Here is a 24588-nt window from a genome sequence, read left to right as displayed (position 1 = left end):
AAGAATAACCCTCCACCTCCACCTCCATCTTCGTCTCCATATGTAATCTACTGTGGCTACTGGAGCCGTATATGGATATGTGTGTGTACATGTAAGTAGCGGCTGACGGGCGGTCCCGGCCTGTCTGCATACACGACACTACACTAAGTGCAGTGACGTTGACGACTGACGATGATCATTTTGTTGGCTTTGATAGAATATGGAAATAGCTATCGATATCTCTCGTGTGTGGTGACCGAGGATCGGAGGTCATGAGTACATGACGATCGATGCTTTCTTCTAGGACCGTAAGTGTGCGGCGCTTTGAGTTTCTTCAAATTCCATCACGGCCTCTTACTATTCTCGGTTGGCCCCGAGGAATATCAGTCCGGAGAGAGCCTGATTCCTATCTATGATGAGAAATATACCAATTTCAACTGATTCGAAGGCATTTAGTTAATGACAACTGCGAGTGAGGAAAGAGTGTTGCATAGCGAACAGTTTCATCAGATTCATTCTGCCAGTATCGTACCTCAAATATCGAACGAATTTCATAATTCTGAAAACGCCGTAATCAACACCACCGGTAACCCCAATTTCCGGAACCCATTGGGCCAAACTCGGGACCGTTACTCCTTAGCCCTCACTCACCGTCTACACTACCAAGTCCGTCTTGAGCAGGAAAGACTACGGCGTATAAAACACTTCCTCAATTTCCCGCCACCAGGTAGGATCACCAGACTCGCTGTTCTTTGCTCCCGGGACCAGACTCTACGATAATTTCATATCATTAGCAAGCTGTATAGTTGTAGACTCAAGAACCCCCACTCAGAAACACAGACACATGACGACAGATCTTAATCAGGGGTGAAACCACATATGAAAGGGAAAAGGCACGCGAGTTGGAGAAGACACGTGTAGTGATGGGCAGCTTACCTCCTGAAAGCCATCCGTCATAGCCCACCACTCCCTAACCTTGGGGTTTTCGCGCATGCGCTCCATGTCCCCGGCATAGTCGAATCCGACGTACTTGAAGGACGCGAATAAGATACCGGTCCCGGGGTCGTGGAAAATGCTATCTATATATGTATGGCAGGGTTAGTATTCATCTACATATGTACGAGTGGGTGTATACAGCGTGGAAAGACCGTGAGCTAATTTACTCAGAGAACAAATACTCCAGATTGTTGAAGAAATAGGGTGAATGTATTATAACAGCGGCTGTTGCCATTCTCATCTCTCTGGCACAGGTCCTCACTCTCGTTTCCCTCATAGTCGAATCGTCCGTATATCATAACAAGAAAAGAACACAAGAGTAATAGAAAGAAAAATATTTTTGCGTAACACATTACAAAAGATGAAAGAAATGGCTATTATATCAGTAAGTAAAATAAACTTACAGTCTCGAATATTACACGCCTTAATCTGCTGGAGCACCTCCGGCCACACGGCAGCATGCACCTCCTTGTACCTAGCGACGAACTCAGGCTTAAGCTTCACGATCTGCGCAATGCGGCGGCCGGTCACAGGTTGACGGAGCGATTCCTGTCTCGGGCGTCCTCCGGGGGTCTGTTCTGCCGGCTCTTGTTGCTGTGGCTGCTGTTCCGGGCTTATAGTCGATTGTGGGGGCGGGGAACTCGGCTTCCACATCTTTTCTTTTTCTTCGTTTCTAATTCGAGAGTCTGAGTAGGTTAGATAGATACTTGGAAAAAAATCGTGGCTTGGCTACCTGGGTAGGTAAACTAAATTGAGCGTGCTGATATATCAGCCGTTTTCTTCGCGACTCGAACTTACATCAGTCGTCTCTAAACCCGTCTTCAGGCAGAGTAAGTGGATAGGTACAAATATAACGAATAAATTAGAACCAATAAACCAACACACCCAACCAGAGTAGGTATCTCGTTCTAAGCCACGGATTGCAATCAATATAGAAATATGATCAGAGTAAAAAGTCGCCTGTAAATGGAGAATATCACTAGGTAGCTCACCCTGAAGATTGAGCGAAATATTAGAACACTGTCAAAGCAAGGGTTGATTCCCAACATCTCCTCACCGGAACTAACCCACCCTACCATCTACTTATCTATATTTACCCACGATGTAGGTAGGTAAATGTGCGGGGTCTGCGCATGCAGCTCAACTCATCTCACCTGCCTACCTACCTACTTCGTATCGACCTACTTACTTCAGGTTCTCCTCATCCGCTCGGTGTGAGATGATAGCCGAGCGAGGCGCCATTTAGGGCTTAAAATATATCTATCTTGTAGGTATGTTGCATCAATGCTACCTCGGATATTGTCATAAAGCTACATAGTCAATGCATGCCTCTTTAACAAAGCCTTATAGGAGAGGAATAACAGACTTATTAAGACTATCAACACGCTTGAAGAAGGGGTGATGGTGCTTGCTAGGTAGTCTGAAGTCAAAAAGACAAACGGATCAAGCCTACTAATTATTGTCGAGACAAATGTATAATTAAGCGGCTTAACACTCGACCCTTGTATATTGTCAATTGGTTGTATCTATCTAATATGAATCCAAACGGGAATCAATCGCTGGCTTTTCTATGACAATACAACGTCTCACCCCTCCCATCCCTAGGATCCTTTTCTCGCTCTGTTAAAGTACAAGTCACTCAACTCAACTCAACTCACACTCGCCTACATAAATACCTACCTAGTACGACAAGATCGGAGACCCATAGTTACGAACCTAGCTTTCCCATTACACTCAATGCCTACATTATTTGAACCTCAACCACGTAGGCATAGCATGAATACACTAATAGAACTCGCACCCCTTGTAAAACCACAATATAGGTAGGTAGTAACACCATCTACCATTCGCATTAAAATGGTCCGGTGCATTGCTCTAGCTTTTTTGTGGAAAAAAGCCTTTTAAGACCATTTCTATTAATCCATACATACATGCCTTTCCGTACCCCATGTAATCCACAACCCCCTTTTCTTTTTTAAAAAAGATGATCTAACCCCGTTCCCATATTCTTAATAGTAAAACAGAGATAGATAGATGACAGCAGTAAACCATCCCACTGAAAAAAGTGCATCGATGTGTTATGTTGTGTGTGACCTGACCTGCCATTCCCGCCTACTGTGTGTATTAAATAGCCCAACCTAACCCAACCCAGTGGGTTTTAATAGACCGTTGTCGCGATGTAAGCCGTCATATATGTACACCTATGTTGTACATGGGGAAAACCATCGACCATGAGGCGGGGGAGCAGACAGGGAAATATCGCGAGCTGCTCGCATCGCCTTTCCATGATAAACGCCTGCTATTATTCGGCATGGTTTGCTTGCGCTCTAACTACATGACAGACAAGCTGTAGATTAGTACAAATGCCAATCTAAATTTCGATCAGCTCTTAGATTTTATTTCCAAGGATTTTATCTTTTTTTTTTTTTGTAAAAAAAAAAGAATTTTACGCATAAAACGCCTCGACCAGGTATATGAAGCCAAATACCAAGAAGGCCACGGCGCCGCCCACAGTGACTGATAAAAGTCTGTTAGTTTAAACCAATCGGTAGAGAGTTGAAGGAGTTTTGAAACTGAAAAGTTTACTTACCGACTTTAAGGCTGACCTTGCCAGCAATAGCCCTACCGCCAATGACCGCAACACCAGTGCAGCATGCGTGGCCCAGCACAGCACCCAACGTCACCCACCAGTAGTCCTGGCCGGCAGCCATGGCTATGGTAGCGATCTGACTTCGGTCTCCCCACTCGCCCAAGAAGGTCATGACAAAAGTCTGTACCCAAGCTGGGCTTAGGAGGAGAGACAAGAGGTTCGAAAGACCCACAGTCACCTCACTCACGACTCCTCCTCGGGGCGAGGGACTACGGGGAGGCGACATGGATGGGCTGCGGGGCGGTGATGGGAACCGAGACTGGGACCGCGGCTTGCGATCACGGCCTCCAAGACCCATCTCCAAGGCGTAGGGGGATGCAGAGGACCGTCGACCTTTCTTGGATGCCTGATGTTCTTTCTCCTCCAGCTCCATCTCGACCTCTTCCATTTCCGCCGAAACGCCCTCGTTGGGATCCATGGCTAAGCCTTCGCGAAGCAATTTGGCGCCGAACACGAAGAACAGCCCAGCGGCGAGGAACGAGGTCAGCCGCTTGGGTATCAGGGCTGGAAGGGTGTGGCCCAGCACTGCCGATAAGACCGTCATGACCAGCAGAGCACCGAAAGCGGCAGTGAAGACGACCATACGGTCATGTTTCATGGCCATGAGGGCTGCGACTAAGAATGTCTTGTCTCCCACCTCGGAGAACAAAATCATAGTAAGAGAGAGAATGAAGGAATGGAACGGCTGAATGATGCCCTCGTTTGCTTCTTCATTCACCGCAAGCTTTGATTTTGTTTTAGATGGTTTGCTGAGATCTAGGTGATCCTTGTTTGCCGAGTCCGGGAGCGGATTTGGGGCATCGTATACTTTGCCAGGCAGGTCGGCAGGTTTCTATACAAAGTTAGCACAACTGACCGACCGACTGTTTATGATGTCGACGGGAGAGCCACGTACTTCAAGTCCAGCTATTTCGTCAGTAGACTTGTCCGATTTGCTCTTGTCCTTGTCAGTCTTCGTTTCCTTATCGCTGACCATCTTCTCTTGCTCGCCGTGCGGCATAGGAGGCTTCTCCTTGGGTGTCTCGGGCACCATTTCGGCCTTTTCGCCTGTCCTTCCTTCCTTAGCTTTCCTCGCCTTGTCCTTCTCACTCACGCCACCTTCAGTGCCGGTAGTGCCCCGTTTGGGTGGTTTCCGATGGGGGTCGTCCATGACACCATCGTTCGACTCGGGTATCTTCTTTCCATCGACAATGGTGGGATCGGCGGGGCGGTTTTTCAGGACGGGAAGGTCTCGAGAATCGGGAGTCGAGTCGTCATCGTCGACATCGGTGTCGATGCCCTTCCTGCGTCCCTTGTCGGACTGAGCAATGAAAGGGCCTTCATGGGGCATCCCATCTTTGCCATCTACAGGGGCATTCTTGGTACCAATATCGACGCGAGCTTTGGGATTACTAGAGACAGCCGAAGAATCCAACGACGCAGAGTCTTCGAGGGCTGAATCGGCGCGTAAGGCTCGGTTGCCTTTAGAGGATTTTGATGACTCGGTAGTGGGAGAAGCGAGAGCGAGGGACGGTAACAGAAGAAGAAATAGAGGCGCGTGTCTTTGGCGGAATCTCATGATGAAGGGGGGGAGAGCGCTAGCAAAGCGCCGAAACGTAAGGTCACAGAAACAAGGGGATGGATGATGAATTGGAGAAAATAACGGGTCCCGGGTTGTATAGTAAAGGTGGTTGTGTCTGGACTTGGACGAATGGAAGTGCGAAATATGACGATGAGGATGTAATGAACGTGGTGAATTCAGGAGGCAGATGGTGAGCTGGAAGAAAGATGCGGGTATCGGCAGGTAGTAGTCTAGAAGTTCAGACTTTGATGCTAAGTAATTAAACACTCTAATAGGTAATAGAGTAGACACACAACACACGACGAGTGAGAGTGAGAATGATTACATAGTACATGTACCTATTCTGACCTAGAGGCCAGTAGTAGTAGGAAAAGTACCTTTTTGCCAAGTGGTTGATTGGATGCGGCTTTCAGGGGGGACTACGCAGGGCTACCCTAGCAGCTCTGTTCCTTGGGTGGTGAACGAGTGGTGGTGGTGGTGGTGGTGGTGGTGGTGATGATGATGTAAAGGTGACTTGATGGATGCAGCCTGGGTACTTACTTTGTACTTAGCTCCAAGATTGCTTATTGTGCGGGGGACACGGCCGCCCTAGGAATTCCTTTGAAAATACCACTACTATGTATTGTTCCAATTGTTATGATGCATAGCCTCCAAGTAATGATTCAATCAAGGATAGGTACCTAGGTAGGAAAAAGTAGGTGGTAATGCGACGTTGAGGCACTATAATTATAACCGGGCAGCTGATAACCTGGAAGGTGTTAGGGCTGTTAAGGCAGGCTACCTAGGCAGGTACTGATGTTGTACAAGCCCTGACCTGGAACTTAAGGTAGTACATAGCACAGTACTTTGGAATACCAGAAAGGCAACCTACCAGCAGATCCCAACTCTGCCAACAGCTAAAAACAGGATTTCATAGAGAAATAGCTACCGAAGACAGAGCCTTGCGTGCTGCTACCGGTATTCTCATGGTAGGTACGTAGCCTTCTGTGACTACTGTACATACCTAGTCTGTACATACCTAGGTATGTATATGTAGGTAGAGCAGGTAGGTAGAGGTACAGCAGTACTTCGTCACCAGCCACCTCCACGAATCCACTTACCCAGTCAAAGCCACAGACAGATGTGCCATACGGGACTAACCACAATAAGGCTAGCGATTACTTATGCATCGGCAGGTGGGCCTTATGCAGATCTAATGTTTACTTTCCGATCCATTACACTCAACGTAGGTCACAGTGGCCGGCCCGTCGCGATATGTGTGACGGTATGTGATGTCGGCAGAGACGGTTCTGATCCAAATCCAACATTCACCCATCTGAATCGCATCTTGTGTGACACACACATAAAAACATGAAACAATGAATGCACGCCGGACTCGCGCAGCTTCGCGCCGCGAAGAATCATCCGAGCCTTCATCTTTGCGCGAGGGCGCCGTTGCCAGGCAAACGAGGAGCAGTTCCAAGCGCGCCGGACCACCATCAGATGCCTCCCCCCAATCCAAACACACCCACTTCAAGATCCCCCAAAGGGGCACTCGTCGTCGTCGCCGTCGGAGTCTAGAGAGCGTTGCTACAAATGACTTTCCTAAGAGCACAGCCGAGCACGCTAGTCCGGATCCTCGTATGTCCATCTCACTCTAGACTGTCGCATCTTGTATGCTCACCTTTTTCTTAGCCGTTATGGACCCTGAGGCCACCGAATCACCGAGAGCCGAGCATGTGGTGTTGTCTTCCGACACAGAGAGCGAAGATGACTCATATCATAGACTCAAGGACCTACTTGACTTTGATCTACCGAAACTATCACGCTGGTGTGATAGGGTGTTCGAGGCGTTGACGGCACTCACGTTTTCTGAGCCTACTATAGAATGGCGGAAGAAACTCAAAACGGCGAGAAAGCATTTCAATCTCGCGCGTCGCCCGCTTGCTGAGACGAGCGCAGCCTACATTGACCTCGCGTCGTCCAATTTGCCTTATAGAGATGATCCACACACATATAAATTCACGCGCAAAGCAAACTTGATTTCTCTCCTACTCTCAATCCATGACCTACACAAATCCGACCATGATGCCGCGAATTTCTTACAGACTTTGGACGAGGAGTTTCCTGCTTGCCTAGATTCAGATTCCTCATATTTCGAAGGCACCAGTCTAGCATATCGTGTCAGATGCCGCCGGTTAATCGAACTCTTAAGAGAGGAATTGGAGACTGATCCGCTTGTGGTAGCAACTACCCTCTTTTGCCAACAGTCGGCCAACACTACGACAGAGGCGATGCAACGACTGCGTGAAGGACCGTTCAGGAGCTTCGGTCATGAGGACCAGGGAGATTATACGTCTTCCTCACAATTCAAGACGCAAATGGATGACCTTGTCTCGAAGCTTTCTCTACCAACAAAAGCCGAGATAGACCAGGCTTTCGATGAAACATATTCACGGGACGAACTGTTCAAAGACTTGCGGTTATTTGCCTCTGATATATATTTGCATTTTATTGAGACAATAAAGGTAGACAATCCTCCGTCGGATAGCCGAAATGCAAATGAAGCCGATGGTGTCGAACCGGGGGAACAAGAAGGCTTGTTTGTTAGCGACGACCATCAGTTAAATGATGGTTCTGATTCCGATGCAAGCAGTGAACACGGGTATCACCAACTCAAGACATTAACCAAGGAGTAAGAGCCATTCCTCGCTACACGGTATTTACCTCCAAGGAAACGTGCTAACATCTTTCTAGGCCAAGTTTCATTCAAGGCCCCGGTACGCTGGCTGCAGTTAGGCAAAGCGAAAGTTATATATCAAAAAACCCTGAACGAGAGCAACCGTTAAAACAAAAAACTGCCAAAGAAAAAATGACAGAGTCACAAATTACAGATGCTATTCGTCGACTCAATCCAGCTGAGGTTCTGGGTGACTCGAGTGACGACGAGGACGACGACGAAGTCGTGCCCACAGGGAATAGGGCCGCAGAGCCCCGCTCTCGTTCTAATTCTCAAGAATTGGGAGTGGCGATGAAGCGCACACGGCCCGAAGAAGATGATGATGATGTGGATGATTACGATGATTTCGAGGTCAACGAACAGGTGATTAATGAGTCCAGGAGACACCGGTACGATGACCCTGACATTGCGAGGCCCGTTCCAAAACGGTCCCGGTTTTCAGCGGACCAGGGAAAGACTGCAGGCAGAGCACAATCCCCAGCTGCCACACCGGCGGGCACAAATCTCACAAACGATGACCTCGTCACGCTGAGCCGAGCGGCACGCGCCAACAAGCTCGCACACAAAGGCAGGCCTGCCCCCCAACTTCGAGAGAGATGGAGTAGCGCCGATACCAACCGTCTGCTTGATCTCATCGCCGACCCGAACATCAACTGCTCCTGGTCGGAAATGGAGAGACAAGGGGGCTTTCAGACGTACCGGAACCAGCAGGCTATCCGCGACAAGGCGCGCAACTTGAAAAAGGGCTACCTCTGTGCGGACGCGATTCTACCCAGTGGATTCGACCTCGTCTACCTCAGCAAGAAGGAGAAAAGCGATGTCATTGCCTCGGGACATAATCCGGATAGGATGGAGGACGATATCGACGAACGCGGCCGTGTGATTCATAACTTGTGGAAGGACAGATTAATGAAAAGTTGAGCCTCTGGGTGAGATGAGAACGACGAAGTTGCGGCGTTTCGGGGTTGGGTGGGTATATATTACCTCGCCTTGGTTGGCTGGTGTTTGGATCAATGGTGGTGCAAAAGGGCGGTGGCGGTTCAAGCTGATGATATCCAATATACATAAGTTTTATGTTTTATTTTCTGCGAAGAATATGCACAGTACTTGGCCTTCTCACGCGAATACAGTCTATTGTTATCTTCCGCTACGGGCAGTGGAAGATGTGTCTCTTAGGTCGTACAGCCTTGAATTCAAGCTTAACAGCCTGTTGCTGCACTAACTAGGAAACATGCCATCCACAACCCTCTTTCCCTCGGCCCATTTACATCGTGACTATATCACCTTACAAATACGTAACCCAAATTAATTTTATTGAATTTGCTCATTCGTTTCCTTTGCAATCCAACCGTCGACGATTCACGACTCGGTGATGGGATGTAACAGGCGACTAGATAGCTAGGCGGGCCGGCGGCAGAGACCCAGCTTCCCTGCCGGACCCACTTAAAGTTTTCCAATTGACCGGATCGCATCAGGGCTTTCCACGATACCGTATCGTGGACGTCTCATTTCCACCCTGCGATTGCCGGCGAGAGGGAGACTCGCGGGAGCCCCCAAACGGAAATCAAGTTACGCAGACCACACAATTGGGTCTCGGTCGGCTTAATTCCAACAGCTTTACTTCCGGGGCGAGGGAGGCAATGAGCCTCCTCCATCCGAGCACCATCACGATAAATCCGTAGTCTCTCGAGATCTCCCGCATTACTACCGAAGAACCACCACCATACCACCATGGCCGAACTCGCGCGCATACCACGGCCATGGTTGCCGCTGCTGAGACGACCGATTCAGACGTGTATGGTAGCCTCGCCGTATGTCGGCCTGGGACAGAGCCGCAGCTTCAGCGCTACGGCAGCAGTCTACCGCACCCAGATGAAGACAGCACACAAGAGCATGAGGAGGAACGAGGTTAACGCCCAGCCACAGTTTTTGCTTCCCTGTAAGTTATTCGAACTGCAGTCGACATCCTCATCCGCATAATGCATGTACATATACAGTGTTCCATTCCCTGCGAGATCAAGAGTCCCCCGGTTTCCCCCCTCCGAGTCTTTTGATTTTGCTTGCTTGAACCCCAGAAACTCCAATTTTGAACCTAGTTACATATATATGAATTACCTCTCTTCTCAAAAAAAAAAAAAAAAAAAAATCAACCAACTAACACCCTCATTTCCACAAACACACAGTCACCATCGTGCCCCCACCAATATGGCGCTGGCCCACCTCGCCCTCGAAATTCTTCCAAATGGCGTACCTAGTCGCCAAGAACCGCTTTCAAGCCTTGTTCTCGCTGATAGGGATATACTTCGTCTCGTTTCCCGAGAAAAGCTTCGGATTGCCTCGCTTCCGCGCGCACAAGGGCGCGACCATACCGACCGCCAAGGCCCTTCATCTCGAGATGTCCGAGGCCGTGGCCTCGGGCGACAAGGAGACGCTCCGCCGCGTCTGCTCGGGCGGGTTCTTCGGCACATTAGCAGGCGTCATCGACAACCGCCCTCACGGGGTGCGCGCCGAGTGGGAATTGCTCCGCTACGTGGACAAGGCGCGGTATCCGCGCCTCGCGGACTTCCGATGCAGCTATCAGCCTTCGCCGTCGGGCAAGGCAAAGGACATGCGGCTCGTCAAGCAGGCTGTCGTGAGCATCTCGAGCGTGCAGCGCATCGCGCGGTACTATGACAGATACGGCGGTGCCAAGATCCCCGGTAGCGAGCGCGAGCAGCATTTGGTCGAGCACATTGTCCTGCAGGCCGAGATCAAGGACAAGACGTTCGAGTCGGAGCCCTGGAAGATCTGGGGCACGTTGTCTGAGATGTCGTTTGAGAAGATGCGCGATGATGCGGCGCTGTTCACGGAACTTATGGCTCAGAATGCGAAAGCAGGAAGGTGATAATAAGTGCTTGCTTGGTTGCTTGAAAGTCCGTAGAGAACAAGATAGGGGTTAGATAGATAGTGGCGCTATGCTTGGGGGAGGGGTTGAAGCCTCAGGAAGAGAAGACGAAGAAAGCAACCGGCTCTTTGTAACATAAACCCACGGAAACCTGTCTGTACAACCCCATCAAGCGCGACTCTCCTGCCCTATTAATCGTGGAATAAGGGGGAGGGCAAAGAAAAAGAAGCAATTTGTATATGTAAATTGTACTCTACACCGTCAACAGACTACATAAAAAGACACATATCATGACCACTTATCAACATGGTGTTTTCAAAAGTCTAGGTTATCTTCCTAAAACATTGAAATCTAGACCGCGGAAAGTACTCGGGTTGGGTATAATGGATATTCACAATAGCAAGAGGTTTATCATACGCAGATATGAGTAATCTGACTCCAGCATTCCAAATCCGTCATCTATCTATCGACTCCTGCTTCTCTAGCCTTCACTCCTAAAGTCTCTCCTTACTTTCTATACTCATCAACTCATCAACTCATCACCTCTTGCCATTCTGACATCTCGTTACTCCAAGCCGCGACATTACACGCCCCATCCTCCACATCCCAAGTATCGCCAACATCTAGAACCAAGACGAATCTACAGCAGCGCCAAGGCATTGTCTAGAAGAACTTGCCCGCAGACTTAGTAGACACGACCTCATCCTGGACATAAGCCGCGTTAATAGCATCATGCTCATCAGAGACTCCAGCGGAAGAAACAGGACGCTCCAACGCATCGAATCGAGAGCCATGCCTCTTAGCCTGCACGTACTGGTACCCCAGACGTCCCGCAAGAGCAATAAAGCCCCAGATAATGCCGCCAACAGGCGCGACGACAAAGGCACCAAACGCGCCCCAGTCACCCGTGTACAATCCCTGCTGCAAGAGGATAAGCTCTCCGCCCTTCTGCGCGCTGTCGTAGTAAATAGCGCCGAAGATGAAGACAGTGAGGATCCCACCGAGGCCGCCCACGACGACCTCGAAGCCGCGCCACCAGTAGAAACGCTCGGACAAACCCATGACGAGCACGGGAATCGTGGCCGCGGCGAGGAGGTCCGAGATGAGGTAGATCTGCAGGATGCCCGGAGCCTTGAGGGCGAGCACGGCGACGGGGAAGATGATGAGCACCACGGCGCCACGGATGATCCAGATATTCAGACGGTTGCGGAAAAGATCGTTGGACGCCGTCGAGACCATGGCCGACTGCAAGCTGTCAAAGGCAGCCGTGCTGAGCGCCACGGCCATGACGAGGATGATGCCGACGACCCAGTTGGGCAGCTGCTCCAGGAGCAGGAAGAAGGCGATGGAGCCGTCCTCCTGCGGTGGGTCGCCGGGCCACGCGCCAGACCACGCGGCGACTAACCCTGCGACGCCGACTAAGGTGAGGACGATAGTGATGAAGACAGTGGCGATGGAGATGCCGATCCACAAGTCCTTGTCCGTCTTGGAAGCGAAAGCGCGCAGCCAGAAGTTGGCGAGGAAGAAATAGTTCGTGAGGATGGCTACTGGCAGAATGTATATGAGCTGCCAACCAACCAGGTTTGGCTTCAGCAGTCCCGAGCTCTCAATGAGCTCAGGCTTAATCTCTATCTTGACGCCGACGGTAATGGCAGCAATGATGATCAATCCAACTATCATAGTGCCCTGGATGTTGTCGGTTATGAAAGAAATCTTGAATCCTCCAAGGGCTGCGATATGCGTTAGCTGCAAATCCCATGAAATAATATTGACTGATACCTACATGTATATATAGTAGTAACAACAGCCTCCACGATGACTACAGGTAAGCCATTCAACCCAGTGAGTGCCGTCACTACTTGGCCAATGGCAGAAAGTTCAGCCACCATGTACAAGAACAGCGTCAGAAGCGTCAAAGCGCTCAGATACAGCGCGGTGACGAGGCCATATCGCTGGCGCGTCCATTCGGTTAGAACGAATCCCTCTGGACACTTGCGGCGAATGATAGGCGTAAGGACGGCGAAAATCAAGATCGGCGCGGCCGAAGAGATGGCATACACAATGACACCTTGTAGACCGGCAAGAGTAGCTAATTGGGGGTATGAGAACAGAATACCAGATCCCATAGCTGGTGAGTTAAAAGGATTGAGGGTCAGCAAGAACAAGCACGGTTTGAAAGGGGAGGAAGGGGGACCGAAGCGGCAGCACATTTCCCACGCAAGCATTAACTTGATCGAGTAATTACGGTACAATCTCAGCTTCATATCCACAGAGCCCTCAAAATCTCCTTCCAACCCCCAAGATAACCAGGGGTGGGCGGAAGGGTGGATTGAGAGGGTGCTGTTTCAATTCGGCGCCCGTAGTGAGCCGCGATCTAACCGTCCCTGAAGCAGCAACACCCTCGAAAAAGCCTGCTTACTTCAGGGACAGTTGACCTGTTGAACTTGGGTATGAACCTACAGTCTTGCGTGTGCAACCGGTTACTCTACTCATATGTTACCATGGCCGGTATGGTTGGGGTGGATAATTGGGTGACATTGCGCCCATCCAGTGTGGCCGGTGCTAGTCGTTCGTGTGCCACCGCTCTAGAATTGGTCTCTAGGGGTAATGCAAAGAGGCATTTGCGGTATCCGCAGAATAGCCCTTTCACTCACCAGAGGCGATGAAATTCAGTGCCAGAGGCAACGCTGCTCAACAGTTAGCCACCTATCTAGAACCTGGGGACCCAGACTAGGAAGAGCATATGATGATGCTCCCAGAAGTAGACTCTGACCCTTTTGCGATCTATTCCCAGCCAGAAAGTCGGCTTTGGGCTGATTCCTCATTCGCCAGGCAAGGCCAATTCCAATGATTCTGCAGAGGGGGTTTCCACGCAGTTAGAACAGGCACTTGAATGAAGCAACGGGACTTGGGGTAAAATACAGAAAGGCGCCATATGTCACGTATATGATGGCGTTAGACGCCGCGAAGGATGGTTGACCCATGATGACGGCGGCTGCGAGTTTACAAAGCTGAAGAGGACAAAAATTTTCCCTCTCCAAAGCTGCGAACCCTTGAAGCAAATTATCACCGATGATGACTGCCCAGCTAGGTGGCACTACTCACAGCCGACCGATTGACTAACCGGGGCTAGGTAGTAGATTTCTGGCTAAGCTCCTTTCCGGCTAAACTCAACCACGTATTTTCATCATACACAACCTAGATATTTTATAATTCTGTCAAATATAAGGGGTTATATCTTAAGCCAGGATATTGGGAAAACGGGGATCTTAGGGTAGACCCACGTTAAGAAGACAAGCCGAGAAGGAGTTTACCTAGGTACAGTAACGCAAGGTTAGTCTACTGTGCAAATCCCTACAGTGTATGTCCCTGCGCACGGTAAATACCTCATAATCATAACAAATACCCTTCTCCAAGTAATTGATTGACATACTTATCAAAACTTTTTCAAACCTCTAGATCTGGTCCAGCGTCAAGTGTCTCTGTGCTTCTGCTAGTGATTCAGCTTAGCTAATGTGATTATGCCAGACCTGCCTCATCTCAGTCTCGAAATTATGTATCCCGCGGTCCTCTCTTGTAATCCAGTCGTGTTAGTTCTTCTACATTAATACATATGGTCCCAATCAGTATTTGCGTCGAGACGGCCTGCGGAAATCATGCGCCGCAATACAACGCTCTTCTGAAGATTCAATTTCGTGTCAATCTCTTTCATTTATTTTGGGTCTATCTGCAAAAGCTATGGACTGAAGCCTGGACGATCGGGTACAACACGGCGAAGGGATATGGTTAACCAGCAGTCAAGCTAGATCCACCGCAGCTATCCTATGCGTTTGCCCTCGGACCGCCCAAAGTCGATATGAACCATTCATTCATTGACATGACATCAAACGGCACGCCGGCCTGCCTGGTCAAATAGTATACACGATTTCTCATCAGCTCAACAACATGTCAAACAACACCTTGACTTCGGATAAGAGAATACTCTGAGTCTGTCATTTTCGCAAGCGCGGGAGAGGCAAAGGGAGGAGCTATACCACACGAAGCATACCTCTACGCAACATCATTGAGAGTTGACTACTTTTTATCGCTGGCGCTCTCGCCAGCATCCTCGTCAGGTTGCTCACCACTTTCCCCGCTGTGTTGCTGTGCAGCCAGTTCAACATTGCGAGTAGGTGTTTGGCCGACATTCATTGTGCTGATAGATCGCATCGGTTCTATGGGTGTGCGTTGTAGCTGATCATATCCCGCGTAATACTGGTAGCCATTGTTCTGATCTTGAAGATATGGTGTGGGCCAAAATGTGTTGGGAGAGTAATAAGCTCCCACGCTGTCTCCATGATAGGGACTATGCGTTCCTCCTGCGACCTGAGGAGTCGCTGGCTGATAGCTACCTTGGACATATTGGTTGCGATGCTGATCGCCAGGAGAGAGAGCATAGTTTGGACTCATATACGGCTGGTACACCTGGGCTGGGCTGACATATTGAGACTGATTATATCCATCAGGACTCGCAAAAGTGCTAGGTTGGTAGCCCTGGCTAGGGCTAGTGAATGTACGCGTCTGGTGGTACGCTGTAGGTGTTCCGAAAGCTCGCCGCTGGGGAAAAACAGCGGCTCGGTAATCCAGGCTCGGGGAGACGGACCGGGCTGCTTGGTCAAGATCAATACCGCTACCCGAGGCAATGATATCGTGGCCGACCGCAATAGATCGAGCTGGTGTGGCGGGAACAGCTTCGGTACTTCTACCGTCAACATCTACGATTGTAGACATCACACCCTCGCTTCGGTTGGTAGAAAAGTGCTCGGCATTACGAAAATGACCGCCTTGATCTGCACATTTCTTTTTCTCCACCCGAATGCGATTATTGACAAGAATTGTTCCTCGCTAAGCAAACTGTTAGAACACGTAACCACTTTGATGTACTGAATTCCGAACTTACTAGGTTGTCAACCGCAATAAGCGCCTCATCTGGACGCGCATACTCTACAAATGCGAACACTGTAGGACGTCCGCCTTCTAAATACCCACTAAATTAGCAATCATCCATGAAGAAGGCAGTTCTGACTTACCGTTCCGAGGTTCTTTGCGAATGACCTGGACCTTTTCGACTACGCCTGCTTTGGAAGCTGCGTGGCGTAGTACATCTTCAATATTCTCGACATTGTGAGGCAGGTTCCCGACATAGATTGATCGACGATCAATTTCGTAACGCGCTAGGTAGTTCGAATAGTGACTGGTTTGAGATGGGTTTGCTTTCTTGAGATCATATGCTACAACACCATACTCATCGTGGTATCTATAGGCCTACTTTCATGTTAGCTGTGAATTGGTTCGGGACCGCTAGATTCAACACTATACCGATATGATGTCGCGAACAGGATCAAATTGTGTGTACTCAACGAACACTGCGCCTGGAAGTTTCATCGCATTTACAGCTTCCTGGTGAAGTGGCTCTAGTTTTGAAATATCGCCAAATTGCAAAAGATGAGTTCGAGCTTCGGCAACGTTCACCTGATGACCTTCACGACTGAACATCACGTAACGACCTATTGAAAATTTAGTAAGTCTTTGTATGTAGTAAACGGTTTTAGGAATCAAAACTTACGGTTTGCTTTTACCATCTCAGTTCGGCAAGGCCGTCCCTCAACAAGCAATCCCTTGCCCTCCACTTGTGCCTTTTGGGCATGCTTAGAATCCTGGTCTACAGTTAGTCGAGGCCGAATAGGATCAGAGAATCACAGACCGTATATTGGCAGAATGCAAAGGGCATGTTCTTAGGGTCCCGGCGAATCTTAACAAAGACCGGGCCAAAGGAGGAGAAGGCTTTGGTAACAGCAACTTCCAACACTGTGTCAGACTTCGACTCTGGTAAACTATTTGCATATAGTTAGAAGTTATGATCCCACACAATGGCACAGATACAGGTACGTACTTAGCAACAAAAATGCAGGCCTCAGGAGGATAATAAGTTTGAGCATCAACACCCTGAACTTGGTGCCGTCGCTCCGCGGGAGATGGCTGGATATGAATCGGAACTATATTCTGAGGTGCAGAGGTCGCTAACTGGTTGATTATGGGTGCTGGCCCAGTCATCAAATGCCGGGCCATCGACGCGTTGGCACTGAAAACTTCCTCATCACCATGTGGTGGTCTTCCAATCTGGAAGTTTTGCTGGCGAATCCCATCGGAGACGTTTTCCGCAAAGTCACCAGAACCATTGACTGGAGGAGCCATTGGAGGAACACGTGAAGTGCCCATTTCGCTACTGTTGCTGAGTTAGTCGTTGGAGGATAAATGAGAGATGCCATATCAAAGCATACATCGATCTTTGATGAGTATTGTCGCTGATAGTCAAATCGCTCAAGTCTACATTCAGAGGGGCGCCTCCTAGTCCAGTTTGTCAGCATGTCCTCGAGATCAGAGGCTTCAACACTCACCACCTGATGATTCAGATGACAGAGAGGCCGAGCGAGTACGACGATCAGACATTCCATGGGCAGGTTGGCCGCCCGTAGGGCCAAGACTTGCCATCTTGAGAGTTAGACTTGAAGACCTATAGACATATTAATATCACAGTAGTAAAACCAGGCGTGTAAACCTGCAATTACAGTGTGAAGATTTGAGCGAGTTTCTTTGGTATTAGGCAGGCGAAAGAAGCGGGAAAAGAAAAGAAAACACCTAAGTGCTTCAAACCCCAAGCCACCGGAGTTACGAATTGAACGTTGTTGGGACATCCTTGTCCGCCGGGCAATAGTAGACGGTAAATGAAAAAAGAGGATACATACTTAGTCTTGTCGCAACCTGTGTGAAGTTTGTGTCTGTGGCCTAGTTAAGATATTGGACAGGTTTTGCTGTGAGCGCAAATTGCAGGTCATACAAGAAATCAGGAATGGTAGCGGAGCCGCCTAGAAGCACAAGACGCACGAACTTATAGCCACCACGACTCCATGCTCTTGAGGTGTGAGGATATACACGAAAGAAGGCCACATACAAGCCTCTGGAACCGAGAATTATCATAATAAGGGAGAGAGAAGGTGTATGTAAATGTAGCGGAGCAGAGTGAAGTGCCCTGGAGGCGGGTAGCCGTGAAAGGAAACGAGCTAGAGTAACAATTCAACTAGAGGATGCGACTTACTGAGAGGGAAGAGCGCGAAAAGCTCAAATGACGAGATACTGGTAGCTAGCTGTCAATATCGCATGCAACAAGATTGACCAGTAGCGGGGTGGATAGAGATAGCCAGAGAGGGGCGGCCTATGGTGATGACGATGGAGCGAGGAATACTACGTCGAACAAGGCTGCGGCCCCAGCGGTTTGTCAGAGTTTCAAGTGTTGTTCCGGATCTAGGACTGGTTTCTTGATTGAATCGAGGACTCCAGACGGCGCCGGATGGTGGCGAGTGATGCGCTCGAGCGCGAGGAGAAAGAACGGGAACGGAAAAAAAAAGAGAGAGAAGGAGATCTCACCAAGGACGACGGTTTGACGAGAGTTAGGACTGCGTTACAAGTGTAGACAAGCTAACTGGCAACAAATAATAAACACGTCAGTACCCAGGCAGAAGTTGGACAGTAGAAACCCTGGAAGCGAGGACTCAGGCAGATGAAGGGGAACCTGAAGAGAGGAGAGGAGAGAGAGGGTCACTGCAGCAGTTGACGGGGCTCTACAGCAGTGCGAGGCGGGATGGGCGGACTCAGAGTGTATGTGCGCGTGGAGGAGTGGTGAAGGAGTAGGTAGGTAATGGTGGCGGAAGTCACTTCCGGATGAGCCAACATGAGACAGGTACATGTCAGAGCCAGGAGGCGGGGCGCGGTGTGAAAAGGAAGTGTGCAGTGACTGCCATGTGAGAGAGAGCTGTGGAAAGGAGTAGGTGCTATGCTCAGGAGCGGAAAGCGGGAGGCCCTTGGCTGCCACTTCCTCAACTCTTCTTGTCTCCTCTATCTGCACACCATAATCCCGAATTCGCGGCGGAATGAGATGAGACTGCAGGTAAGGAATAGATTAGAGATCACTTACTAGAACAAGATCGTGTTGGTGTGCCTTGAACTCGTCACGCGGGTTGGCGATGGCGACAAAAAGACGAAGGCAGACAGGAAAAGGTTGGGGTGGGTGTGTGGAAGTGTGTGAGAAGAGGTAAGTCTTCGGGATGTTGAGCTGCGAGGGAAAGACAGAGTAGTAGTAAACAAGAGGACGTGGTCTAAGTAGCTGTCCGAGACGTCTACGTGGTATTCATCAAAGATCAACGACCTAATAATACCAACAACAACAACACCTTAGCCTGGCGGGCTTGTAGACACACGTGGACGGGGTCATAAGAAGTACGCTAGAATTCTCTCCGCTCTCAATATACTGAATATACCATCAAGCCATACGCTACCTCAAGTGAATGATGTAAATAGCCCCTATGGGTTGATGTTCCCATGTACATCAAGAATAGAAACCACCCATAATTCCAAGGGATGGCCGCTGCTAGAGGGCCCCAATGATCCAGCTCTTATAGAACACTTCATGAAGCCCTCTCCTGCTTGAGGCCATGTACCATTGACTTGACGAGGATCATAGGTACTGTTCAGGCAACGATGATAGTGTTGGCCGGGCGAAACACGTCCAAATGAGCCTAGTCAACGTCTCAACCTTTGGAAACAATAGCAGCCCTTGAGAAAACGAACGGGCTAGCATGTGATATCTCAACCTCAGTGGAGAGATTAGACCGTCACCCTTTTATGTAGCATATCCAGTTCAGAAAGGCGCAGGGATCCTGGCCATCTGCTATCTCCAATACTCCTTGTCATTGTGAAACTACTGTCACTATGATTATTCTTCAAGCACAAGTGATGTGAGTATAATATGATTGGAACTTTAGATTCCTTACTAGGGCAGTGTGAAGTAAGGTTTGAAGAACACCTTTGTGTCAATAGGGGGAGCACAGCTGGGGTAGGCATTTCAAGAGCACATATAGAGTAAGAAGATGAAAGTCAAGATGAAAGGGAGTTGTTCAGATTCCAATGAGGTAATCAAAGAAGATATTCATCAATGATAGGTGTGATGCCTCTAAAATAACCAAATTTGAGCTAAAAATACTTGGATAGGGCTCACAATCTGGCAAATATTGAATAAAGAATGGAGTAGTGTGTACTATTAGAGCAGTATTTTTATGAGAGCATTAAAAGCAAAGTAGCTCCTCCCAATGCTCAGTTCAAGAGCTTTCTAGTTTTGAAGACACAATTTTCTGTACAACAGCTTAAGCACATCAAGAATAAGGCAAGTGTGTTGAGAAGAAATCTATTCATATCTCACTTCACCTAGGATAGTTCCTTAAGATTTGTTTCCGGATGTTGAGGACATATAAAAATACCAGGTTATGCGAACGTCGTTGGCAATGAGATAATCATCTGGGGCTTTGAAGATTAGCAGGGACTAGAAAAGGCTGTACAATTGTATACACCAAGGCCGTTACACGCATACAAGCTGAACATGCAGTTCGCCTTGCACTCCGGTCGTGCGAAAGGCCATTGCAAGCTGTTCTTGATCTTCAAAGACATGCAGGCAATATTGGAAAGTGAGGTTATACAGACTTCACTTCATGAAACAAGCTAATGAGACCTAGGCGGTCAATGTCACGGAACAGGATAGGAGTGTAGTACTAGGCCGCTACGCTATCGAAATGTAGAACGACTTTATCAGTTCGAGATCCTGCACGTCTTATAACAAGGGCAGGATTACTGAGCTTGGAATCTAGGCAATTCAGAATATAATGAACAACTAGGGCTGCATAAGTCCTTGACCAACAAACTCCTTCTCGGCTGTTGGTGGCTTGACTTGACTCTATATACAATTGGTCTGCCAGCCCAGACCGCCTTGGTTTCTAGGGTCTGTTTCAAGAAGCGAAGTCTGTATAACCTCACTTTCCAATATTGCCCAATATTGCCTGCATGTCTTGAAAGATCATGAACGGGTCCTTCGTACGGCCGGAGTGCAAGGCGAACTGCATATTCAGCTTCGTACAGAGGTTACACGTGTAACACATCTACAGATACTATATGGTACTGTAATAGTCAGTCCTAGCAGACCAGTTGTATATAGAGTCGAGTCCAGCCATCAAGGCCCAGAAAGAATCGGTTGGTCAAGGGCTCCTGCAGCCCCAACTGATCATTGTAATCTGAATAGTGTCAATTCCGATCCCAGTTATCTATCCGGCTTTGGTATATTAAAGTATATACTTATTAGCAAAGGCATACCCAACCTGTGTGAACATTCATCAACGGCAACTTCTTCAAAGAGATGATAAGCAAAAACCCTGCCTCACGACCACCCCCCGTCACGACCAAGGCCCTAAGCACCCTAAAACGCGCTTTGACTTCCAACCACCTAATTAAACACTACTTAATAACGCAACCGCGTTTAGGTCTTACGATAACTTTTTACCCTTATTTTGTTCAGAATTAACTCTTCTTTATCGCTATATCTTTTAATTCTAAAAATTATTATACTATAGCTGCTATTTGTATAGTTTAACTTAAAACCTTAATTTAAATAGTAATACGTATTTAAAGTATTAATAAATTATACCTATATTATTAACTTTAAAATATTCCTATTAAAAAATAAACCTATATTAACTTTTAAGCTTTATTAACCTATTATAAACGTTAATTAATAAATTAAGTAATAGGGTAGGTTAAATTAAGCTTTATACCTTTACTTTTTAAATTTAAACTTATAATTAAATATATATTAATTACTTTAAATAATAATAAAAGCTTTAAAAAAAGTAATATATATATTTTTTAATTTAAAATAATAAAGTTAAATTAATTAAATTATAATTTATTAATTATATATATATTAATAATATAATAATAATTAATATTAACCTTTTTTTAATTATTTTAAAGCTTTAAAAATTATAAATATTTTTTTTAATTATTTTTATAATATTAATAAAATAGGTATAAATTAAAGTATTAATAATAATTATTAAATAATTATTAATTTTATTTTATATTAAACTTTTAAAAAAGCTATTAAAAAAATAAATAAATTATTATTTTTAAAGCTATTAATATTATTAATAATACTTTATTATTATTAATAATTTAAAAGGGTATATAAATATAAAATTAATAATTTCCGGATTAAAATTAAAATTTATTTAAAAATTAATGCTTTAAATATTTATTTAATAAATAAATTAATAATTTTATAATATTAAAATAATTATAAAACTTTTTTATACCTTATATTTAAAGCTATTATAATAATATATAATATATATTAATATATAATAGCTATAAATTATATATTAATAATAAGTTTTTTCAAATTTATCTTTTAAATAAGCTTTAACTTTTATTTTATAAATTTTATTATAATTATATATTATAACTATTAAATATTAAAGTTTTTAATTTATTAAAGAAAAAGTTAAAAAATAAACTATAAAAAATACTTATAATTAAAGCTATATATAAAAATATAATAAAATTAAATATATTAAAAAAAGTATAAAAAATAGTTAAAATATATTTAAAAAATTAATAAATATTACTATTTTTAAAATATATAATATTTAAAAAGAAAAATATTATAAAAGTAATAATATTAATATTTATAATTAAAAAATAATTTATTATATTTAATCTATTAAAAATAACTTTAAAAATTATAATTAAAATACCTTTTAAAAGTTAATAATTATAAATTAATATATAAAAATTAATTTAAACCTTTCTTTTATTTAATAATTTATTATAAAGGCTATTTTTTATAAAGGTTAATAAGGCCTTTAATAAAAAGGTTAAAATTATTACATTTTTATAAATAAAGATTAAAGTATTAAAAGTTAAACTTTAAAAAAATATTAAGGTTAAATAAAAATTAATTAAAATAGGTTTTAATAATAACTTTATTTATATAATATATATATAAAAGGTAAAACATAAATTATATAATTATTTAATATATATTAATAAAGTTATTAATTAATACATTTTAAAATATAAGGATACTGATATAAAAGAGGTTATTAAGGTTAAAAATAATAGATTTAATTAAAAACATTAAAAAAAGCATTACGAATAACATATTCGTTAAGAAAATCGCTTCAGAAGTTGGGTAATTAATAGGCAAGGGGGGTGGTCGTGATAGGGGGTGGTCGTGAGGCAGGGTTTTTGCTTAATATGCTATTTTGGCTGAGCATATATCAATGAAGTTATTTTCAAAATTCCGGGCCGTTTGTATGGAACAGCCTTAGTTAATACGTTACTTCTTAGCAACGACGGTACTAGAACATCGGGAATGTCTGGAAGTTGTTCTACGAGAAGGGAGATGAAAGCCCTTACATTACTAATAAGTTAGTAATATAAGCTTCACAGTGAAACATATACCTAGGCGACTTCCTGTCGGAGGCGCTGGCAGACGGATTTCTGTAAATCCCATATACCCCCAAGTGAAATCAGTTTGGGGGAATGAGCATTGAGATAGGAGCAGGCTGGGAAACGACTGGATGATATTTAATCCCAGAATCCCAATGATGGGGTGCGCAGCCTTACTTTCAAGGGGACTTTCGCAAAGGCTGAGGCTTACGAGGCGCATGCATATCATGCGTTCAAGTTCCAATATGCAAGTCTACCTAATAGGTTACATTCAGGCAGACAACACACATTCGCCTATCATTGGAATTCCTGCTCTGTCGGTACATGCGACCCACACCAATCCAACATACAAAAAGTATGTACCCTCAATGACATATCACGGCGGCTATCATAGGTAGTTTGAACCAACATGCTTAGTATCTTCGCAACGTATCGTTTCAGCATTTGGTGACTCAACCTACCTACCTAGTTAGGAGCCTTATACTACCCCGCTTTCCTCAAGGTGTACGGTAAGTAGTTCCTACTCTATGATCTCTTCAAATCCCTTGTACTGACAGTTACCACCAGTGATTCAATGAAGATTGATTAAGATCTACGAGTATTTTGTACCTAAAGGGATAACAAGTGAGGGATTGGGTCAAATATCTAATCCAACATCAATAACAAACTGTGGCCCATCAGATATTGGAAACCTTCATCTGTAACATCGCTAATCAACATGTCAAGCTCAGATCTTCAACCTCCAGTCGCCGGAGATGATGTCTGGACCGAGAATGCAAATCTCATAAGACAGCTATACATATCCGAAAGACACACTCTAAAGAAGGTCAAAGAAATACTGGAGAGCCAACACGGATTTCCTTCTTTTCCGTATGTTCACACTTCCAGATTACCCAATTCGATCTCTCAGCCTCACAGTAACTCATCTATAGATTATCGACTTACGAGGTAAAGCTCCGGGATAAGCTTGGGCTACGGAAGAAGCTCAAGCGATCAGATTGGCCAGCTGTGTATCAGCGGGTTCGGGATCGTGGGGACAAGGAGACTGGAATATATGTTAATGGAGCCAGAATTCCATGGAAGAAAGCTTGGAAGGAGATCCGTAGGTCAGGTTACAGATCTGCTGGCGATAGTGAGTCGAACACTCTCATACAAAATTTTCACTGTTAACGATTCCGTCAGGCCAGTTATCTCAACTACCGGCCAGTGTAGTCGTGCGAACACCCTCACCCATGATAGATGTTGCGCCTTCACCATCAAAACCCCCTCCGCCCCCTGAGTCTACCGAGCCACAGGCGGCAAATGCGAATATGACACTACGGAAGCCGCTGCCAGAAGCCTGTATTCCTCGCCCATAATTACGGTACATGTATCTCGTGGCTTTCACTTGAATTGTCAAGTAAACGCGGTACTATCACTCTCCCCAATAC

General features: G+C 46.0%; 7 protein-coding genes across 7 annotated transcripts; 3 read left to right on the top strand and 4 right to left on the bottom strand.

Moving 5' to 3' along the window:
- Positions 1-666: 666 nt before the first annotated feature.
- Positions 667-1629, bottom strand: F5B22DRAFT_644394 (DUF718-domain-containing protein; the record flags this gene model as incomplete). The annotated part of the gene is made up of 3 exons (XM_047978418.1): positions 667-750; positions 916-1058; positions 1380-1629. 3 exons carry the CDS (start codon positions 1627-1629, stop codon positions 667-669), a joined length of 477 nt encoding a protein of 158 aa, XP_047833162.1.
- Positions 1630-2720: 1091 nt separating this feature from the next.
- F5B22DRAFT_597810 (uncharacterized protein) lies at positions 2721-5657 on the bottom strand. The gene is made up of 3 exons (XM_047974324.1): positions 4521-5657; positions 3566-4457; positions 2721-3492 (listed from the first exon to the last, which is right to left on the bottom strand). The coding sequence occupies exons 1-3, from the start codon at positions 5181-5183 to the stop codon at positions 3422-3424; spliced, it is 1626 nt and encodes a 541-aa protein (XP_047833161.1). The 5' UTR covers positions 5184-5657; the 3' UTR covers positions 2721-3421.
- Positions 5658-6310: 653 nt separating this feature from the next.
- Positions 6311-9006, top strand: F5B22DRAFT_39941 (uncharacterized protein). Its single transcript, XM_047971468.1, has 3 exons — positions 6311-6806; positions 6861-7860; positions 7923-9006. Exons 1-3 carry the CDS (start codon positions 6545-6547, stop codon positions 8824-8826), a joined length of 2166 nt encoding a protein of 721 aa, XP_047833160.1. The 5' UTR covers positions 6311-6544; the 3' UTR covers positions 8827-9006.
- A 501-nt stretch (positions 9007-9507) lies between these two features.
- F5B22DRAFT_39924 (uncharacterized protein) lies at positions 9508-11106 on the top strand. Its single transcript, XM_047971465.1, has 2 exons — positions 9508-9844; positions 10089-11106. The coding sequence occupies exons 1-2, from the start codon at positions 9637-9639 to the stop codon at positions 10787-10789; spliced, it is 909 nt and encodes a 302-aa protein (XP_047833159.1). The 5' UTR covers positions 9508-9636; the 3' UTR covers positions 10790-11106.
- A 1-nt stretch (position 11107) lies between these two features.
- F5B22DRAFT_39913 (uncharacterized protein) lies at positions 11108-13146 on the bottom strand. The gene is made up of 2 exons (XM_047971463.1): positions 12573-13146; positions 11108-12519 (listed from the first exon to the last, which is right to left on the bottom strand). Exons 1-2 carry the CDS (start codon positions 13051-13053, stop codon positions 11453-11455), a joined length of 1548 nt encoding a protein of 515 aa, XP_047833158.1. The 5' UTR covers positions 13054-13146; the 3' UTR covers positions 11108-11452.
- Positions 13147-14863: 1717 nt separating this feature from the next.
- F5B22DRAFT_644389 (uncharacterized protein) lies at positions 14864-17320 on the bottom strand (the record flags this gene model as incomplete). Its single annotated transcript, XM_047978417.1, has 9 exons — positions 14864-15673; positions 15729-15805; positions 15859-16093; positions 16148-16335; positions 16395-16485; positions 16533-16662; positions 16722-17054; positions 17110-17176; positions 17227-17320. The coding sequence occupies 9 exons, from the start codon at positions 17318-17320 to the stop codon at positions 14864-14866; spliced, it is 2025 nt and encodes a 674-aa protein (XP_047833157.1).
- Positions 17321-23876: 6556 nt separating this feature from the next.
- F5B22DRAFT_644388 (uncharacterized protein) lies at positions 23877-24516 on the top strand (the record flags this gene model as incomplete). The annotated part of the gene is made up of 3 exons (XM_047978416.1): positions 23877-24028; positions 24091-24290; positions 24341-24516. The coding sequence occupies 3 exons, from the start codon at positions 23877-23879 to the stop codon at positions 24514-24516; spliced, it is 528 nt and encodes a 175-aa protein (XP_047833156.1).
- Between the last annotated feature and the right edge of the window lie 72 nt (positions 24517-24588).

This window comes from Xylaria bambusicola (assembly GCF_022495145.1).
Source record: "Xylaria bambusicola strain CBS 139988 unplaced genomic scaffold F5B22scaffold_10, whole genome shotgun sequence".
In the NCBI taxonomy this organism is placed as follows: Eukaryota; Fungi; Ascomycota; class Sordariomycetes; order Xylariales; family Xylariaceae; genus Xylaria; species Xylaria bambusicola.
This window is presented reverse-complemented; position numbering and strand designations above follow the sequence as displayed.

Bases quoted from the DNA above. Each gene is read 5' to 3' on its own strand.
- F5B22DRAFT_597810 (XM_047974324.1), bottom strand. From the start codon at position 5,183: ATGAGATTCCGCCAAAGACACGCGCCTCTATTTCTTCTTCTGTTACCG. The intron at 4,458-4,520 runs GTACGTGGCTCT...AACTTTGTATAG, and splicing joins ACGAAATAGCTGGACTTGAA to AAACCTGCCGACCTGCCTGG. The intron at 3,493-3,565 runs GTAAGTAAACTT...GACTTTTATCAG, and splicing joins CAAGGTCAGCCTTAAAGTCG to TCACTGTGGGCGGCGCCGTG.
- F5B22DRAFT_39941 (XM_047971468.1), top strand. From the start codon at position 6,545: ATGAATGCACGCCGGACTCGCGCAGCTTCGCGCCGCGAAGAATCATCC. The intron at 6,807-6,860 runs GTATGTCCATCT...CCTTTTTCTTAG, and splicing joins GCACGCTAGTCCGGATCCTC to CCGTTATGGACCCTGAGGCC. The intron at 7,861-7,922 runs GTAAGAGCCATT...ACATCTTTCTAG, and splicing joins CTCAAGACATTAACCAAGGA to GCCAAGTTTCATTCAAGGCC.
- F5B22DRAFT_39924 (XM_047971465.1), top strand. From the start codon at position 9,637: ATGGCCGAACTCGCGCGCATACCACGGCCATGGTTGCCGCTGCTGAGA. The intron at 9,845-10,088 runs GTAAGTTATTCG...ACAAACACACAG, and splicing joins GCCACAGTTTTTGCTTCCCT to TCACCATCGTGCCCCCACCA.
- F5B22DRAFT_39913 (XM_047971463.1), bottom strand. From the start codon at position 13,053: ATGAAGCTGAGATTGTACCGTAATTACTCGATCAAGTTAATGCTTGCG. The intron at 12,520-12,572 runs GTAGGTATCAGT...CGCATATCGCAG, and splicing joins TGTTACTACTATATATACAT to CCCTTGGAGGATTCAAGATT.